At 41.7% G+C, this 17,943-nt stretch overlaps 5 protein-coding genes across 6 annotated transcripts in view; 1 reads left to right on the top strand and 4 right to left on the bottom strand.

The window, feature by feature from the left end:
• Positions 1-17,943, top strand: part of Rpp25 (ribonuclease P protein subunit Rpp25) — a 489,635-nt gene that overhangs the window by 401,789 nt on the left and 69,903 nt on the right. The window lies entirely within an intron of this gene.
• LOC135707040 (27 kDa hemolymph protein-like) lies at positions 2,337-3,799 on the bottom strand. Its single transcript, XM_065228767.1, has 5 exons — positions 3,710-3,799; positions 3,388-3,652; positions 3,147-3,310; positions 2,834-3,078; positions 2,337-2,763 (listed from the first exon to the last, which is right to left on the bottom strand). The coding sequence occupies exons 1-5, from the start codon at positions 3,756-3,758 to the stop codon at positions 2,707-2,709; spliced, it is 780 nt and encodes a 259-aa protein (XP_065084839.1). The 5' UTR covers positions 3,759-3,799; the 3' UTR covers positions 2,337-2,706.
• LOC135706314 (27 kDa glycoprotein-like) lies at positions 5,294-6,532 on the bottom strand. Its single transcript, XM_065227925.1, has 5 exons — positions 6,451-6,532; positions 6,133-6,394; positions 5,891-6,048; positions 5,584-5,828; positions 5,294-5,526 (listed from the first exon to the last, which is right to left on the bottom strand). Exons 1-5 carry the CDS (start codon positions 6,497-6,499, stop codon positions 5,437-5,439), a joined length of 804 nt encoding a protein of 267 aa, XP_065083997.1. The 5' UTR covers positions 6,500-6,532; the 3' UTR covers positions 5,294-5,436.
• Positions 14,379-15,611, bottom strand: LOC135707030 (uncharacterized). The gene is made up of 5 exons (XM_065228755.1): positions 15,510-15,611; positions 15,190-15,454; positions 14,961-15,124; positions 14,655-14,899; positions 14,379-14,590 (listed from the first exon to the last, which is right to left on the bottom strand). Exons 1-5 carry the CDS (start codon positions 15,556-15,558, stop codon positions 14,534-14,536), a joined length of 780 nt encoding a protein of 259 aa, XP_065084827.1. The 5' UTR covers positions 15,559-15,611; the 3' UTR covers positions 14,379-14,533.
• LOC135706310 (uncharacterized) lies at positions 15,810-16,854 on the bottom strand. Its single transcript, XM_065227911.1, has 4 exons — positions 16,760-16,854; positions 16,287-16,691; positions 15,975-16,222; positions 15,810-15,915 (listed from the first exon to the last, which is right to left on the bottom strand). Exons 1-4 carry the CDS (start codon positions 16,800-16,802, stop codon positions 15,868-15,870), a joined length of 744 nt encoding a protein of 247 aa, XP_065083983.1. The 5' UTR covers positions 16,803-16,854; the 3' UTR covers positions 15,810-15,867.

Raw genomic sequence — 17,943 nt, 5'->3', positions numbered from 1 at the left:
AAGCTCGGCCTACGGATTCTAAACTCGGCCTAACGCATTGAAACGCCATCGAAACGCCAATGAATTCACATTGGCCTATCGGAGGAAGATGAAAATTGATTCGGTCGGAGCGTTTCTTTTGTTTTGGAAATAATGGGTGCAAACCTTCATACCACGCGTTCTCATTGACTTCGTTCGGTAGCTTATTTACTCAAGTATCGTAACAAACGCATATTTGACTTGTTAACTCTGAAATAATGGATTTATTTGAAGTATTCTGCTCGATAGGCCCAAAATGGGCGATTAGGCCGAAGTAGTTCTCTACCCTACGGTACCGTCCTTCATAGGCTTGGGGAAGAACCGTTCTCCCTTTGACATATTCGGCACGGTGACTTGATCAGAAAATAGCTGCCAACTCATGCTCTAAATCCGCTCTGTTTATCCGAGAACACCGCTCCGCTGCCCGTCGTCGTCTACGGCAACAAGTCGCGTATCGGTATCTGTGACGTCAGAGGGGTGTTCATACACACCGTGACGACGGCGGTGAATTGGCAGCTTCGAGAGACGGTTCAACTCCACCGGTAGGTCAATATTTACTTCATTAAATCACAATGGCATGCTGCCCAGCGTTGCTCTTTTAGAACACGTGGGTCGTCGCTTTTGGATCCCAGCGTGTGCGAAAGGGGCAATATCATAGCAAGCGCGACGGAGGAGGTGCGTTCGACGGTACGTCATCAATCCAATCGTAGCAAGCTGCGAGCAAGCACCGTTCGCATGGTGTTTCATTTTCATGGAGATTTCGGGATTTGTTTGAAATGCCCAACTGACGGTTTATTGCTTCGTTTGAAAGTGGTTTGCAGATAAATTACCTTAGAACGATAGAAAAACGGCTTACGCGATGACGTGAGGATGAGATTTTTGTTTTCTTTTTGGAAGGAGAAGCTCTGACGTGAATCGTGGGATTCAATATTACATTCACAGTAGGCGTATCGGAAAATCTCCTCCAGTAAATAATAGAATGTTATACGCTGTTCTTATTTAATATTTGCCCAATTAGGGCTGGAAGCGAAAAAGTTTATCAGCTGATGCGATTATAATTCATTGATAAACATGATGTTCAACCGCTGTTAATACACTCCTTTTTTTATTAATCAACTTTTTCCTGTTTGAACAACGATTAGTAATCGAGAATATAAATTCGCAGCATTCACAGAGTGACGTTTTGCGACGTGCGCTTCAGATTGTAATGTTTATCAACTGTCATGATCTACGCGTGAGTACATAGGCCGGTGTCGTGTTTAGTTTGCATCGACGAAACGTCGTGTCGTTATCGTAAAGTAAACGGTGATTTTTTTGAAATCCCTGCCAAATTGGGGGTTTTGATAACGAGTAGTGACAGTGTGACGTTGAACGAATTCGAAGGATGCACTTCTTGACGACGACAGTCAGACAGAAGCAGCGATTGTTATTCCTATTTGATGTTCGCCGGCATGTGGATTTGGAAAAAGTGACATTTTGTTGTAAACGCACAATGTTCCAATGCCTAAATGACGCAGCACATTTTTGGTCAATTTTAGATTTCCCTCCCCCTTCGTAGCGTATTTGCTATACCTACCTAATATTGTCGGTCTAGCTGGACACCGGAAAACCGCACACGCGGCATTCTATTTTACTCTCAACATAACGTCGGACGTAGTGCGCATTATAGCGCATGATTGTGCGAATACAGCGCACTATGTCCGACACTATTTTTTACCGTACAGCTTCCGGCTTCCAATTGTACCGATAATACGAAAAAAAAAACGCTTAATTAGTTTAAGAAAATGCATCATTTTTTTTTTCGATCCATGCTTCCAAAAGTTTCTAGAAGACGCCCGTCGCATTGCGCTTATAATAAAAAAAAAACTTTTTTTGTTTAAGGAAAGAAGAAAGCGATTACCGGTCGCTACGCTTTTCTAACTAAAAAAAACATGATCAGGACAGTAAATTTGAGCAGCCACGCAGTAATTCACTGTTTTGCCCGTAAAAGCATAACTGTACGAACTTTGCTTGATTTTCTTTTCATGTAGGACAGCTATGCTTTTATGGACATAATACGGGCTTGCCATTCTCCCGAAATGTAGCTGAAAGGCCCAAGCGCAATGACAACGGAAGCGGAACGGCAGCAGCTGCGAAAAAGCCCGATCTGACGAAGCCTACTTTTCGGGTTGAAATCTAGTTAGAACCAGATCGACATCTTGATGTCATTTGTGACAACTGTCAAACTTTCCGTTTCCGATCCGCTTCCGCCCACATTGCGTTTGGGCCTCCCGTAGCTCAGTCGGTAAAGGCCCTTAGCTACAAAACAAGACCATGCTGGAGGTGGCTGGGTTCGATTCCCGGTCCGGTCCAAGATTTTTTTCGGGTTGGAAATTTTTCGACTTCCCTGGGCATAGAGTATGATTGTACTTGCCAGACAATTACTATACTATGGAAGTGCATTTAAAACACTAAGTTGAGAGCACGCAATAAGCTAATAAGCATGAAATGCGAAGAGAAAGAAGGAGTTGGATGAATAAAGCAATATGTAAATAAGGTGTGTGAACGAGTAAAATCAAATTGTTTATTTTCGATTTATTTATTAACTAAAAGGTTTTAGTTTCCTGGGATTCCATTTGACGAATTCCATGGATTGATCACACTTGGTACCGATAAGGACTAGTTCAAACCGCATACAAATCCACTGATCTAATCTGCTTGTTGGCGTGCCTTATCATCGTCTATCTCGTTTGTTCTGAGTATGACCTGACCCAAAAACAAAGCTCTATGTTCAGATTACATAATCGATCCACAGAAAATGTCGCCTGTTACTTACATTTCTACAAGGACTGTTCTTCAACACAGCGCTCCAAAACACGTCAAACACGTCCATCAACCTGGGACCGTTGCATTCGTTGAATTTGCTCTGCATGCAGTCTCGAACCTGGGACAGTTCTCCGCATTGAGCCTCGCCGTACTTGGAAACTGCCATGATATTCGTCGAGTTCGAGACCAAGTCGCCACATTCTTCCGAGTAGTTGTAATAATTCTTCATACAAACTTCAAGGCTGGCGCCTTCCTCTAACAGTTAAGAATGGTTTCGATTGAAGTAGGAACATGAACTGAGAATCAATGCATAACCAACTTACGGAACAGAATCTCTCCGTCATTTTCGCAAATCAAATCCAGAGCCTCCGGCATCGCATTGTACGTCCCATGTAAAATTAGGGTATCATCGTCGTCCAAACATTTGCTGAGTTCATTCATCGGCGGATCAAGACATGGAAGTACATTGCGTATCTGTGGACAGTACCTGATGGAAGCGGATAAAGGATGCATGTTAACAATCTCAAGCCGGACATTGAACAGTGAATAATGCTAATTAGTTACTTGGGAAAGAACTCATGTCGTGTGGAAGCGTTCGTGTTCAGACGATCCAAGTCATTCATGAAGTCGACCCCATCTATTTTCATAAAAAAGCAAACCGGAACAAAAGCGAAGGAAGCGCCTATGGCTTCAAAGGTTTGGCTGGAACCAGTTTTCTCGTAACAGGCAAGCTCAATTCGATGCATAGATTCCTTGGTTTCTGAAGACACCTCCGACGATGATCCTTGAAGTTGATTGTTGCCAACTTCGATGTTCCTCCCTGTGCAAGCTGGGAAACGGACTTATGATTTTGGGACATTCTTGTGTGACGTTTAAGATTACTTACTAGCAATAAGGCCCGCGAGGAGCAGGGATACAGTTGTGAATCTTTTCATTGCGGAGTTTTGCACTTGCTGCTTCTGATGCTAGAATCGGAATACAACTGGACAGGTTCGATAGGGCAAGCAGATTTTATAAGCTGATAAAAGCTGCGCTTGTTTTTAACATTTGCCAAGATTGCTGCTGAGCGGCGCCGGTGGTGTAGTGGTAAACGTGATTTCCTCTCACCCCAGCAGGCCTGGGTTCAATCCGAGTCGGCACCGCCGGGATGTTCTGAGGCATAACATCTCTGATCACGCCTTCCTTCGGAAGGGAAGTTAAGCCGTTAGTCCCCGGTTCATGAGTTGATGGGTCGATAGGTAGGGTCCAGGAGTGGGAGCTGCCTCCCGGGAGCTGCCTCGGTAGCATTGGTGCTCAGCACGGAAAACAAGACCGACGGAAAACAAAATAAAGGGGAAAAAAGATTACCGTTGTGATTTCCTATAGATGAAACAAAGTAGGCCTTTGATTGCTATGCACAATTATTACATGAAGAGTTTCACGGTGGTCGATTTGATTTTAAATTGAATTCTATACAGGTACACGGCGAATGAGAACGACCCAAATTTGAGTTTAGTTCACTCATAATCGCCAAAAGTGCAGGAGCTCAGCGATGAGTAAATTTGCCTCATGTTTTCCCAGGTTTTTCCAGGATTTTCCAGGGAAAAATTCCCGAATTTGAGAAAAGTAAAGATTGGATTCACTCAGTCTATTGGTACTACTCCGAGACTGAATAAAATTTTCGTCAATTTCCTCATTTTCCGGCAGATTTTTTAGGTTTTCCACAGGAAACCATGAGGCAAATTTTACTCATCGCTGAGTTCCTGCACTTTTGGCGATTATGAGTGAACTAAACTCAAATTTGGGTCGTTCTCATTCGCCGTGTAGAACACGTTTACTGCTTTGGTGAAAGTTGGAAACCAGTAGGAAAACACAACATAGGCGGACAGCGAAAGCAAAACAAACCATTCGCTGGCGGCGCCTACTGTGCACTCTTAAGTTGGTATCAATAACATTAGTACGAAAATTATAATTACATTTATTTTATTACAGAATTGGGCAGGGTTGCTTCCACTTCCTTCACTATAAAACATTGAATTATAAAACGAGTTTTTTTCCTTGATTTATTTTCCGTTGATCTTGTTTTCCGTACTGAGTAACAGTGCTACCGACGCCAGGAAGGCAGCTCCCACACCTGGACTCTACCCCTATTGACCCATCAACTCATGGACCGGGGACCAACGGCATTAATTTCTAGCTTAGGCGTAATCAGAGATTTTATGCCTCAGAAATTCCCGACGGCGCCGACTGGGATTGAACCCAGTCGTTGATTGGAAGCGAAATTTACAGGTGTTTACGCGTAAAACACATACTTTGCAAGCTCTTTTTGTAAGTTATTTACAAGTACTAAATATCATCATAAAAGTTCTAATGATTTCATAATTCCGATAACATTTTTTATAGCGAAAAGAGTTTTTGTCCCTCCTTCCGTCTTCTTATGGTTAGGCGCATGGGTTTTTGAAAAAAAAATGTCCTATCAAGGTGATTACGGCGTATGCATTACTTATTTAAACAAGTTGTTTATTCAATATATAACTTTATTGCATTAATGGTTAATTGTTCGATTTAAAAGCATTTCCGTATTTTAAGTTACAACTCATCGCTAAGGTCTGGATGCTTTTCCCGTGTGTATTTTTATCCATCGGAAGCATACAAAACCACTCGAACAGTTTCGTTTTGTGTCCGATCATCTTCTGCTTCTACCTCTAATGTTTCGGCTATCAACTGAAAAAAAAGGGTTTGCATTCAGATTACATAACCTGTGCGTCATCTGATAATTACATTTTTGCAAGGACTATTCTTCAACATTGCACGCCAGTACACGTCATGCACGTCAATCAACCTGGAACCGTTGCATTCGTTTAATTTTCTCTCCATGCAGTCCTGTGCCTTGGCCAGCTCTCCGCACTGAGCCTCGCCGTACTTGGAAACTGCCATCTTTTTCGTCGATAATGAGATCAAGACGGCACATTCTTGAATGTAGTTGGTCATGTTTTGCATACAAACTTGGTAGTTGGCCTCATCTCCTTTTAGAATAGTTTCGATTGAGGTAGAAGCATGACATGAAAATCAAAGCATAACAACTTACGGAACAGAATATCTCCGTCATGTTCGCAAACTAAGTCCAGAACCTCCAACGTCGCATTGAGCGATCTAAGATGAATTATGTCACCGTTCAAACAATTGCTCATTTGTTCCATAGGCGATTGAAGACATGAAAGTGCATTTCTCATCTGTGGACAGTACCTGATGAGTGAATGCATGTTAAAATCTGGTCGGCCATTTTTTTAAAGTGCAGAATGACACAGAATTCAAAATACAATGACTAACCTGGGGAAAAAATCATGCCGTGTAGAAGCGTTCAGACGATCCAAGTCATCCAGTAAGTGGATCACATCCAATTTCATAAGAAAGCAAATCGGAATTGTACCGAAGGAATCGATCATGGTTTCAAAGGCCTGGCTGGAACCAGTTTTCTCGTAACAGGCAGCCTCAATTTGCTGCATAAATGCCATGGATTCTGAAGTCTCTTCCGACCATGATGATCCTCGATCCCGATTGATGTCAACGTCAATGTTCCTTGCGGTGCAAGCTGCAAAATGGGCATGCTATCGGAAGATTCCTGTATGATCTTTTAGGTTTACTTACTGGCAATAAGGCCCGCGAGGAGCAGGGATACAATAGTGAAAATTTTCATCGCTGACTGTGAACTTACTGCTTCTGATGCTAGAATCGGAATAGAACTGTACAGATTAGATTGTGCAAGCAGATTTTATAAGCTGATATTGCAGCTGTGTTTCTTTTCAAACTGTCCAAAGATTGGCAATATGTTTTCACTTACATGACATCATGTAGGCTATTTACTGCACATCTACATGAAGAACTTAATCTAGAAATACTAGTTTAGTTTGATTTTAGTTAATCGTTGTTGATAGTAAGCTCATTATTTATGGTGTTATCTATTGTTATTCTTCTCAGTATATGACGAAGATTTCATTTGTCATTAGATTCGATTTGTTTAAATGGCAATGTGCTCTTCAGGTTTATGACCTGCAATATGAAAAATCCTTTGTTATCCATCTGACAAACGTTACCAACAAATCAAGACCAACAATTGAAATGGCCTTAACTTCATTTTGTAAACAAACCTTGTAAGGCCATTTTCTCGCGAACCGAAGTCCGCAAAGGCAAACTAACACAATGAACAGGTAGGGGAAATTCTCCTCTACCCGATCGTGGTTTTGATTTGCGTATGAAGGTTTCGGTTCGCGAGAAAATGGCCTTACAAGGTTTGTTTACAAAATGGAGTTAAGGCCATTTCAATTGTTGGTCTTGAAATCATTGTTGCAAAGATTTGCGCACGAAACAAAACAAAACTGCGCAACGAAGAGCTCTATGATGGCATGAACTTTTGCTACGGATGCCAGTCAGATCATTTATTTTTCGTGGTTGCCAAATCAACTTTTTGTATCTCCGCTTATCTATGGAATCTATAGTATCTATACTCTGGATGAGTACTCCTTCTTATCGTGCCTGATCGTGGATTTCGCTCTTCAAGCACAAACGAAGCCAGTTCCTGGTGCTTCAATTCGTAAACCTCCTCACACTGTGTGCTGGGACAATTAATGCACCGACCCGAATATTTAAGAAGAAGTTCACCGCGTTTAAACAACTTCGTAAGCACGGTTCCATCGAATACTTTGAGCGTTACACGGCGCTGGAGGAAAAATTCAAGAGCTTGATCAAGGCCAAAAAACGTAGCAACTGGCTTCGGTTCGTCGCAGCGTTAACGCGAGAAACTTCCATGAAAACGCTCTGGAATGTCGGCAGGAGAATGCGTAATGCGCCATCGTCGGTCAACGAGGACAAGGATCAATCATTTCTTATACAATTTACTGTCCGAGAAACAAATGAGCTTCTCTCATGGCAACTCGGAATTAGCTACATGGGTCTCCTTCAGGGCTCATGTCTAAGTCCCTCGACAATCGTCTATAATCCAATAGGATTATGGCATTGGTATAAGTGAGGGACGGAAAGGATACATTAAGCCCCCCCACCATATCTAACTACGCCTATTAAATGAAGCACATGTTTTTGAAAACATATTATACCAACTTGACAAGATCAGAAACACCGGATTTATTGCAGTTTGAAGCTTTACTTCCATTTAAATGAGTGAGGGGTGGGGGTATAGTTAGCCCCCTCTCATCACTTAATATGCCTATGAGATTGAAAAATTGTTTTTGAATAATTCATCTCAACATACCAAATCGATAAGATAAGAAACTTCGAAGTTATTTCAGTTTGGAGTCTGACTTTCATTGGTACACCGGCAGTGTTGGCAGAAAAAGGGATTTTTGGCATTTAATTCGAACCATTGATCTTTGAACAGCTATAACTTTTTTTTAGATACATTATAGCACCATACATCCTTCAGCAAAGTTGTTAGGTACTTTCTGGGCTATACTTTAACACATTTAGATGCGTGGTTTGTGAAAAATTGTGGTCCCTAGTAATAAAGATGCAAAAAAGTAGGTTTTCCCATATTAATTTCCATACAAATTTCAAACGCAATGCGGAAAGCTGGGTTACAACCAATCGTCCCCAAATTTTGCACAGTTGTTTGGGACCCAAAATGGAACCAAAAAACATTGTTCTGAAAAAAACTGATCATAATGACCCATCCTAATAAGGATGCAGACGAAGCAAAGCGGAATCGCCTCACTTATACCAATCCTATAATCCAATACAAATCGCTATATTTTTTTTTATTAATCAGAGCATACCATTTTTGCCGTCTGTGTTCTGCAAAGCACCTGCAAAAACATAAGATATTTTCTAGAAATCAACTTATCCAACAATTCCTCGACATCCCTCGAGCTTTCTGTCGCAAATTTTAGGACAACAGTTTCCATTTGCACACGAAACTATAAATTCATTATTTTAAAAAATACACACCGTGCTCGGAATTGTGCCAACGGATAAACGCCAATGACGTAGTTGAAGCATAGAGGTAACTCTAAAGGCCCACGCACATTAGATCCGGATCGGACGCGTTGCGGCAAAGTGACAGCTAAATCTATTGTCTAACTGTCCAATTTACGTCAACGCAACGCAAACGGATCTAATGTGGGTGGCCCTTAATACCAAAAGGCCCCGAAGAAATGTGCTCAACTTTTTGGCTCAGCTCTGGTACTCTCTTCGGTCCCAAGCTAATCAATGCACTCCTCGAAACATAGGAATCAAAACAAACATAGTGTAGTACAAGAGGTAAGACAGCTCCTAATCATGAGCAATTTTAGAGTTGCTTTTGAGGCACCTCGAGTAACTCACATTGCTCAGTGAGCAAGATCACTGCCATTTGCATTCTCACTTTTCACATTAAAGGAACATATGCAGATGCGAAGCCGAAAAGCTGCTGTCAAACAAAACAACAACAAACAACCGGCTTGATGTGGTAGAAGAACTCGATCCGCCTGACCAAATACTCGTCGAAGTGATCCCTTTCCCATCTCTCGACAACCCGCCGCTAGATGAAACTGCGATCGTGAAATGGTCCATACTCCACCGAGATTCTGCTGCGGCCGTCGAAGGAAGTCTCCGTTGAAATTGAACATAATTTCTTTAAAGAAAATGTTTCATCCAGAAGGAAAAAAGTTTCTTTAAAATATTATTCATTATATTCGGAGCATGTTTCGTTCTTTGGTTTCTCGTCAGCAAAGTCTATAGCGACGATCCTGTACTTGGTTGGATCGGATTTACTCTTGAGAATCTTCAGATCGCCAAGAACCCTTTCCTTCCACTCTTTCTGAACCATCTGCAGTGCTTCCTCGCCGGTTTTCACTTCGATTTCGTCGGGTAGATCGATGATGAGTTTGAAGTCCGGATGAGGATCGTACTCACCGGAAATATTGGGAGCTGTGTCTTCATCGTCCTCCTCCTCTTCGACTTCAGCAGTGTCGACTGTGTTGATGCTCTGGCTGAACAGTCTGGGATAGCTAGTGGTTGACAGCGTTTCCTTCGGAGCTAGAATTGGGAATCGGATGTTAATCGGTTTTTATCCAACAGGTGCTAGCCAGTGATTTCCCACAACGATTTCCTCCTCGGTGGACATCTTAAAACGATTTCTGTTGTTATTTTACGAGAACAAATCGCATATGTCCATCACCTGCAGTTAATTCACATTCAACGTTTTGAAACGCAGGAATACAAACAAAAAGCGGTTCCAAAACAATACAGAAGCAACAGCAGCCTCAGTGTTCACTCGGCTGTCGACAGAAGCAGACCACTATCAATGTGTGTCACGCGATCGTCTGTTTACTCGGCAGCAACCATTGTGTGGTCCTCCTCATTGTTCTTCATCAGCAGTTCTTTCGGTCGATGCGTCGTCGACTTTGCAAAGCAACCGTTTCGTGATGAATGTGTGAGTGCTGACCACGTTTTGCGTCCATTGCTACAATGGAAGCGCTCTGACCCTCGTTGGCGGATCTGCCATAGAAGTAAACCACTGGAAGCGGCTCCCGTTCTGGAAGAGGAGGCTTATTGGATAGCGGAAGATAAAATGTTTATTGTGTTGTACCTTTTGACCGAGGGGGGCGACTCTATCTAAGATGCAGGTAATTTTTTGCTTTGCTGTTGTGAGATGCACTCGCGCCTAATAGATAGAAACACGATTGATTATGATTTTGAAGATTTCCTGCAAAAAGGTGGAGAGCGATGCGAGTAGATGGGGTTAAATGCAAGAGATGAAAACAGATTTTTCGTAGATTGATTCGCTAGTGTGAGATTTTTCGACCATTTAAAATCGAGATTTAGATGTGCCGTACCCCTCGCTTTTGACTATAGTTTTAAGATGTATTGTATAGTGAACAAGAATCCTCGGCTCTGTAAAGTTAATTCGGTTGAGCCTTATCAAATAAATTAATAATAATAAATAGCAACAGCAGCCAATCGCCAGATGAAAATCCACACCGCGGCCCCTTTCGTTCAAGCCATTTTCTGAACAAAATCTGGAATTGGCATCGTTCCAATAGCCGAACAATTCTATTTTGTTTACAAACTAGACCTACGTCTAATATGTGAAAGAGATAAACGGAGTAAGCCAAGGTGTAACCAGACTAAATTTTGAGGTGCAGTGAGTTACTCGCGATTTACTCGCTGCAAAAAAAACAACTGAGAGTAAAGCTGTCTCACCCCTTGGTGTAGTACTAGAACTTCGTTTTGCTTAGGACCAATAGGCTAGTCAAGTAGTGAACCAATTTAAAATCGTTGAAGTTTGTTGTCAAAAAGCCTAGACAGGTTTTGTCCGTCATTTAAGTTGACATGAACTTACGGCTTACTAATTATAATTATCAGTAAATGCTCTGACCTTTTTTCTGTTTAACTGGATTTTGGTAATGATAAAAATACTTATACTGATTTCCAGCAAAGTGTTATCTTGCTGATCCTTGTGCTGATCCCATTTCAGTAAATTGTTTTGCTGAAACTGTTGTGTGTATCTGAGGCAGCAACAACTCACTTGGGATTCTCCCAAAGGGGTGGTCACTCTACACACTTACTTTGCGCCAGCTTTTTTCTCAGTGTGCCGCAGTTGTTCCGGCAGTGCCGAGAAGTCATTGAACTTGGCTTGAATAATGCCTTGTTTGGCAACGTGGTATTCTGCAGCTCTTGTTTTTGTTTTGTTCTTCGAAGCATGAGACGACCCGGGACTCGGGAGTAGGGACAACATTTCCGTTCCGAGATACAGACCTTGCAAGTGAATTTTGCCAAGACGGTCCTGCAACATTTTATGTTGGACGATGAAATGGTTGGTGTAGCAGCAGCAGCCGCCATGGATGGTATGTTTTCGAGCAGTTCCTGTCAGAGGCGAGGTCGGATGGTATGTTTGGTTGTTGACTTTCCGACTAAAACTGAAAGCACCGCTGTCAGCTGTTCTGTCTTCTGTTCATCTAATGAACGGATAGGGCCGAGATAGGAGGAAATGTGGACGGAAATCTACAGAAGTTCTCCTCACTTCCTTCTTCTTCTCAGAATTCACTAATAATTTACTTAATCACGTGATGCTAGAATTTTCAGAATGGTTTTTGAAGAAGTAGGCTTTGAAAATCTGTCAAGCGCTTGTGGAAAATCAAAAGCTGGCATTCCCAGGCTAGTTCCCAAGCTGTAAACAGGCATGGAAAATCATTTGCATTCATTTCATACATTCATTTACATTCATTTGCCTCTAACTTTTTTTTATCAACAGCATTGCGCAAAATGATGTATAGAGCTTTTGTAGGTTTTGTTATTAGCTACAACTTTTGTTAACAAGTCAAATCCGTATCTCTTATGCATGACGAACCAGAGCGAACAGAAGCCACTACTGTTTTTCAGTGAATGTATTTTACATTCACTGAAATACAGTAACAAGTTCTGCCCGCTCTAGTTTGTGATGCATAAGAGATACAGATTTGAATTATGAGCAAAAGTTGTAGCTAATAACAAAACCTACAAAAGCTCTATACATCATTTTGCGGAATGCTGTTGATAAAAAAAAAGTTAGAGGCAAATGAATGTAAATGAATATATGAAATGAATGCAATTGATTTTCCATGCCTGGCTGTAAATACCACATTTAGAACCTAATAAACGTTAGTTGTAGTAGTTACGACTTGAGAGGGTCTAGTCAGCCCAGTAGCAGGCGCGTAGGCAACATGTTACAGCGGGCCCAGCACAGCAAAATAAATTATTTGAGCCCGGGACATCTGCCTACTGTCAAACGCTGCTGTTGGTATAGGCCTTGTCACTGGCCTGGGTCTAGTATAAGAGAGGAGCAGATTGAAAACAAATTACCTTGACAACCTACGCCTAGGTCATTTCTAGCAACACTGCCATGTAATCAAGATAGGTGCTGCTCGATTGGCTCTGGATTTGACAGTTCGTTTGGCTCAAAATCGGACTGGCTCCTCTCTTATACTAGACCCTCTCTAGTTATGACTGTGTCTTTGTCTAGTGAACAATATTTGATGTGAATTTCGCGAATAAACACTAGGAGCATTTCTTATAGCAAAACTTGACATACGAAATGCTCATAGTTCATTTTAGTAAACAAACTAACACCAACAATCAATACGAAACTAACGATTTAAAATTGGCTCACTACTTGACAAGCCTATTGGTCCCAAGCAAACGATTAACGTACCCCATTCTAGTCGAAATTCTAGTTCTACGCAATGTTTGTTTTGATTTGCTATGGAAGTTTGACAGATAAAATGAGGGGTTATTGGTTTTTCCTATGTTTCGAGGGGTGAATCGATTAGCTTGGGACCGAAGAGGGTACCAGAGCTGAGCCAAAAAGTAGAGCACGTTATTTCGGGACCTTCTAGTCTTAGAGTTACCTCTATGCTAACACCATAGAGGTAACTCTAAGACCAGAAGGTCCCGAAGAAACGTGCTCAACTTTTTGGCTCAGTTCTGGTACTCTCTTCGGTCCCAAGCTAATCGATGCATCCCTCGAAACATAGGAAAATCAACGAACGCCTCATTTTATCTGTCAAACTTTCATAGCGAATCAAAACAAACATAGTGTAGTGCTAGAATTTCGACTAGAATGGGGTACGCTTATGGATGTACTTGGGACCAATAGGCTATTCAAGTAGTAAGTCAATTTAAATTCAGCCACATGGCCACATGGCCGTTCCGGTGATACTGGTAGTGACGGTCGCTTAAAACGTAAGCGGCGACGACTGGGTGGTGAGAGTAGTGACACTGCTGAAGCCGCCCTTCTTAGCAATAGGAACACTGTTGTCGCATTGGTAGAGGATTTTGGCCACCTCGACCCGTCCTTCTGCGGTGTTCCGGTTCGTTATCGCAGCCGATTTAGATCCCCGGGAGAGCTTTACCCGTCATCGATCAGCTTCACGCTATCGTCAGTTTCATTACCTGCCAATAAGCTTGCTTTCCAAAATGCAACGTCGTTGGTGGTTCGAATCCATAGTGGCAACCCATTCCAGCGTTTGAAACATTAGCAGAAGCTTGCTGCAGCGGTTGTAAATTTCCAATGCCACCCGATGCGTTTTGATGTTGTCTTTGTTGAACGGTTGGAGGAACTTGATTTCGTCCGGTATCAGCATGGATTGTTATCTCTTGGTTTGGATTCTACTACTATTTAGTTGTGTTGTTGCTTCAAAACAAAATGTTTGCACTGTCAAATTAACCGGGTTGCCAAACATGCCATTATTCACAAGCTGGCACACAAGATGACTGGCACTCTCGGCACAAGTGAGGCACACTGAGAACAAAATTTGCACAAAATGAGTGATGTGAAACATATGTCAAATAGACAAGAAAAATTATGGAGCTATATCCATCATTTCCATAATGCTTTCAGGAGTGGGCTGTTTTGGGGGTTAGATTAGATTAGATAAATTTTGGGACTTAAATGAAGTCTTTTATCTTAGAAAGAAGTATATGTTTGTTTCAAGACTCTTAAACTTAAATCATTGTTACTTAAATTAAGGGGGCATCGGTTCTCTCACTGTGCGCATGGATTTTTTATAAAAAAGATAATTAAGAATTGGAACATTGATGATTTAGGTTAAATAAGTTTTTTATTCGTCTCAAAATAATAGTTATTTTTTTTTATTTGTTTATGAACTATTATAAGATTTTCCTTTAAGGCTTAATTAGGTTCAAGATGATTTTTCCGTGTGAATCGCTATCTGTCAAAAGATCGAAACGCATATCCACTGATCTAGACTATTTCGTAGTGTGTCCTATCGTCTTCTACCTCGTTTGGTCCGATGATGAACTGCCAAATCAAAAACAAAGCTGTACATTGAGATTACATAACCTGTGCTTCATCTGACACTTACATTTCTGCAAGGACTATTATTCAACAACGCTCGCCAAAACACGTCAAACACGTCAATCAACCTGGGGCCGTTGCATTCGTTGAATTTGTTCTGCATGCAGTCTCGTATCTGGGACAGCTCTATGCACTGAGCCTCGCCGTACTTGGAAATTCCCATGGTTAACTCCGGGTCCGAGATCACGTTGGAACATTCTACAGTGTAGTCGGAATAATTCTCCATGCAAACGTTGTAGGTGGCGCCTTCCACTAATTGCAATAGTATAAGTAGTAAAATCAATTGATCAATCAATCAAGCGTAACAACTTACAAAACAGAATCTCTCCGTCATTTTCGCAAATCAAATGCAGAGCCTCGTGCACCGCATTGTGCGTTGCAAGTAGAATTAGGGCATCATCGTCGTTCAAACATTTGCTGAGTTGTTTTAGCGGCAAGTCAAAGCACGAAAGTGCATTGCGTACCTGTGGACAGTACCTGATGAAAGTGGATGAAGGATGCATAAAATGACATATGAAAGTGTTCAAAGCACAATGACTTACTTGGGAAATATTTCATGCCGGGTGGAAGCGTTCAGGCGATCCAAGTCATTCGCGAAGTTGTCCATATCCACATGCATAGAAAAGCATAACGGAAATGCAGCGAAGGAGGCGGCCATGTCTTCAAAGGCCTGGTCGGAACCAGTTTTCTTGTAACAGCCAATCTCAAGATCATGAACAAAATCCATGGACTCTTCCGATGATGATGATGATGGATATGATACTCGAACGTAACTGTTGTCAACGACAAGGATCCTCGCGGTGCAAGCTGGAAAATGGGCATGGTTTCCAGAGATTGTTGAGGGATGTTTTAGATTACTTACTGGCTATTAGGCCCGCGAGGAGCAGGAATACAGTTGTGAGACTGTTCATTGTAGTCGCTGTACTTGTTGCTACTAGAACTAAAACCGGAATAGAACTGAACAGATTCGCATGTGCATGCCGATTTTATAAGCTGATAATCAGCTGCGCTTGTTTACAAAGTTCTCAAAGATTGACATTGGTTTTTCCCATTTATGAAATCTATTATCTGCTATGTGCATCTACATGTAGAATAGCAAGGCATAGGCATAGCAAAAATAATTGTGGTTTTTGATTGTTTGGTCACGTGTTTATTGCGTTGAATCACTTTATATTTATAATTTGTTTTAGTGTCATTTATTGCAACTGCTCTCTGTGTCATCATATTTCATTTGTTTCAACGGCTTTGTGCTCTTCAAGATTGATGAACTGCAAGTGAAACATTATTTGCTATCTATCTGATAAACGTTACCATCAAATCCACCTACCTTCTTACACGGACTGGCCTTCACCACCGGTCTGTAGAATAGATCAACCAGATCTATAACTCCCTGAGCCTTGCAGGAGTCAAGTTTGTCCGAAATGCAACCTCGAAAATCACGGAGCTCTCCACACTGTATCTCGCCAAACTTGGACAGGTACATTGCTTCGGTCGTATTGGACATCTTGCCCGCGCATTCGATCGCGTAATCGTCAAACTTATCCAAACATTTTTCGTATTCTGGTCCATCTAGTCCTGCAATTTTAACTCACATTGATTATAGCAATTCAGGACTCCCAAACTCAACGATCATTATTACTGAAGAAAATCTCGCCATGACCCTTGCAAATCAGATTCAGCGCCTCCGGCAGTAGATTGATCATGATGTCCAGGAATGCCAACTCTTCGCCGTCCCAGCATTTGCGAAGTAGCTCCAACATCGGGTTAACACACTGCAAGGATTCATTTACCTGGGGGCAGTATTTGTCGAAAAATTGTACCCGATTTGTATCGTTCAGCACTTCCAGATCGTCGCTGAGTCCGTCCAAATCGAGATGACCAGCGAAACATATCGGTACAAACGAGAAACCGGACATTAGCTGTTCGAACGTTTCCGTGGAACCAGTTCGCAGTAAGCACTGCCGCTCCAGGGTATTGATCGGTATCAGATCTTCATCGGAATCCGAACTATCGCCTACTGGAAGGGCAGCCGTTGGGGACGAAGCTGGGAACGATTTCAAATAATTTCAGGATAAATTATTTCTATTTTACCATCCAAAATGAACGTACCACAAACGGCAACCGCTAGCGCAACAAGTACCAACTTCACGGACATTTTTTCAAAACTGAAACGACCGTCTTCCGCTTTGTACGATCGCAGCGCAGCATGGATTTCGAATTATTGCTGATAACGCCCAAACGACCGTTCTTTGTTTGTGTCTTGACCTACCCATTCCGGCATTGAGCAGAACAATTCAATGGTGTCAAAAGACCATCTCGAAGTCAATGTCATGGGGAACAGGTCCGGCAATGCAAATTTGTCGTCCGCTGTTCTTAGGTAACGATGAGTGCGACGTCAAACTCATCGTTAAGGACAGCGGGAGACGACACATTTGCATTGCCAGACCTGATTGTCTCGAAGGGACGTATCCGTCACTATTGCGGCAAGCCACACACAGTATTGACACATGATTAAGAAGACTTGAGATTATTTCTTCGTCCATTATGTTCTGAGGAAAAGATCAGGAAAATGAACTTTGTAGAATGATTTATAGAATCGAACAGATCCGAACTCTTCTTCGATGTGGAGCCGCACAAGCTGAACGGAATAGAGAATAGAAGAGATGAACTAGCCTCTGGCTGAAAATCTCGCTAATAAAGATAACCTAACCTAACCTAGGAACATTTTCCTTGAAATTTCTGTTTCAATTAATTAATTTTTATGTTATTGTGAACCACCAGTTGGAAAACGGTTTCCTAAGAATGATGTAGCATCTGGTAGTGAAATTTAAATAAATCACTTTCAACAACTCGTACAGATAAGCATTGACTAGTCAAATAATGCAGGCTAATCAACTTGTTTCATGAAACTTGCCATTGCGATTTGTAGATAATGAGTTACGTATTGTTATTTTTACTGCGAGAAACACAGTAGTTACAACTAGTAATCCTAAATGCAGAGATTCGCGGAAATATTGTCAGACGAATTGGCAACGTGATTTGTTTTGTTTACAAAAGCTGATAACACTTGCCGCGGAGCAAAATGTTCCAGCTTTGTGCATTATCGTTGTCTACACTATGAGCTTGTTTGTATATATTGTTTGGATTCTCAGTGAACTGGTGAACTATTTCCAACTATTTCTAAGTCAAACGAAGTGTAACAATGTGAGTTTTCTTTCCCGGTTTCCGAAAAACGATGAACTTCGCAAAAAATGGCTGGAGTTTTGCGGGACTACCCGTGGATTTTATGCGTTTGT

Source organism: Ochlerotatus camptorhynchus, unplaced genomic scaffold (genome assembly GCF_037179485.1).
Source record: "Ochlerotatus camptorhynchus isolate MF236.1 unplaced genomic scaffold, CSIRO-AGI_Acam_v1.1 ptg000023l, whole genome shotgun sequence".
Taxonomy (NCBI): Eukaryota; Metazoa; Arthropoda; class Insecta; order Diptera; family Culicidae; genus Ochlerotatus; species Ochlerotatus camptorhynchus.
The sequence above is the reverse complement of the archived record's forward strand: the minus strand, read 5'-3'. Positions and strand labels throughout refer to the sequence as shown.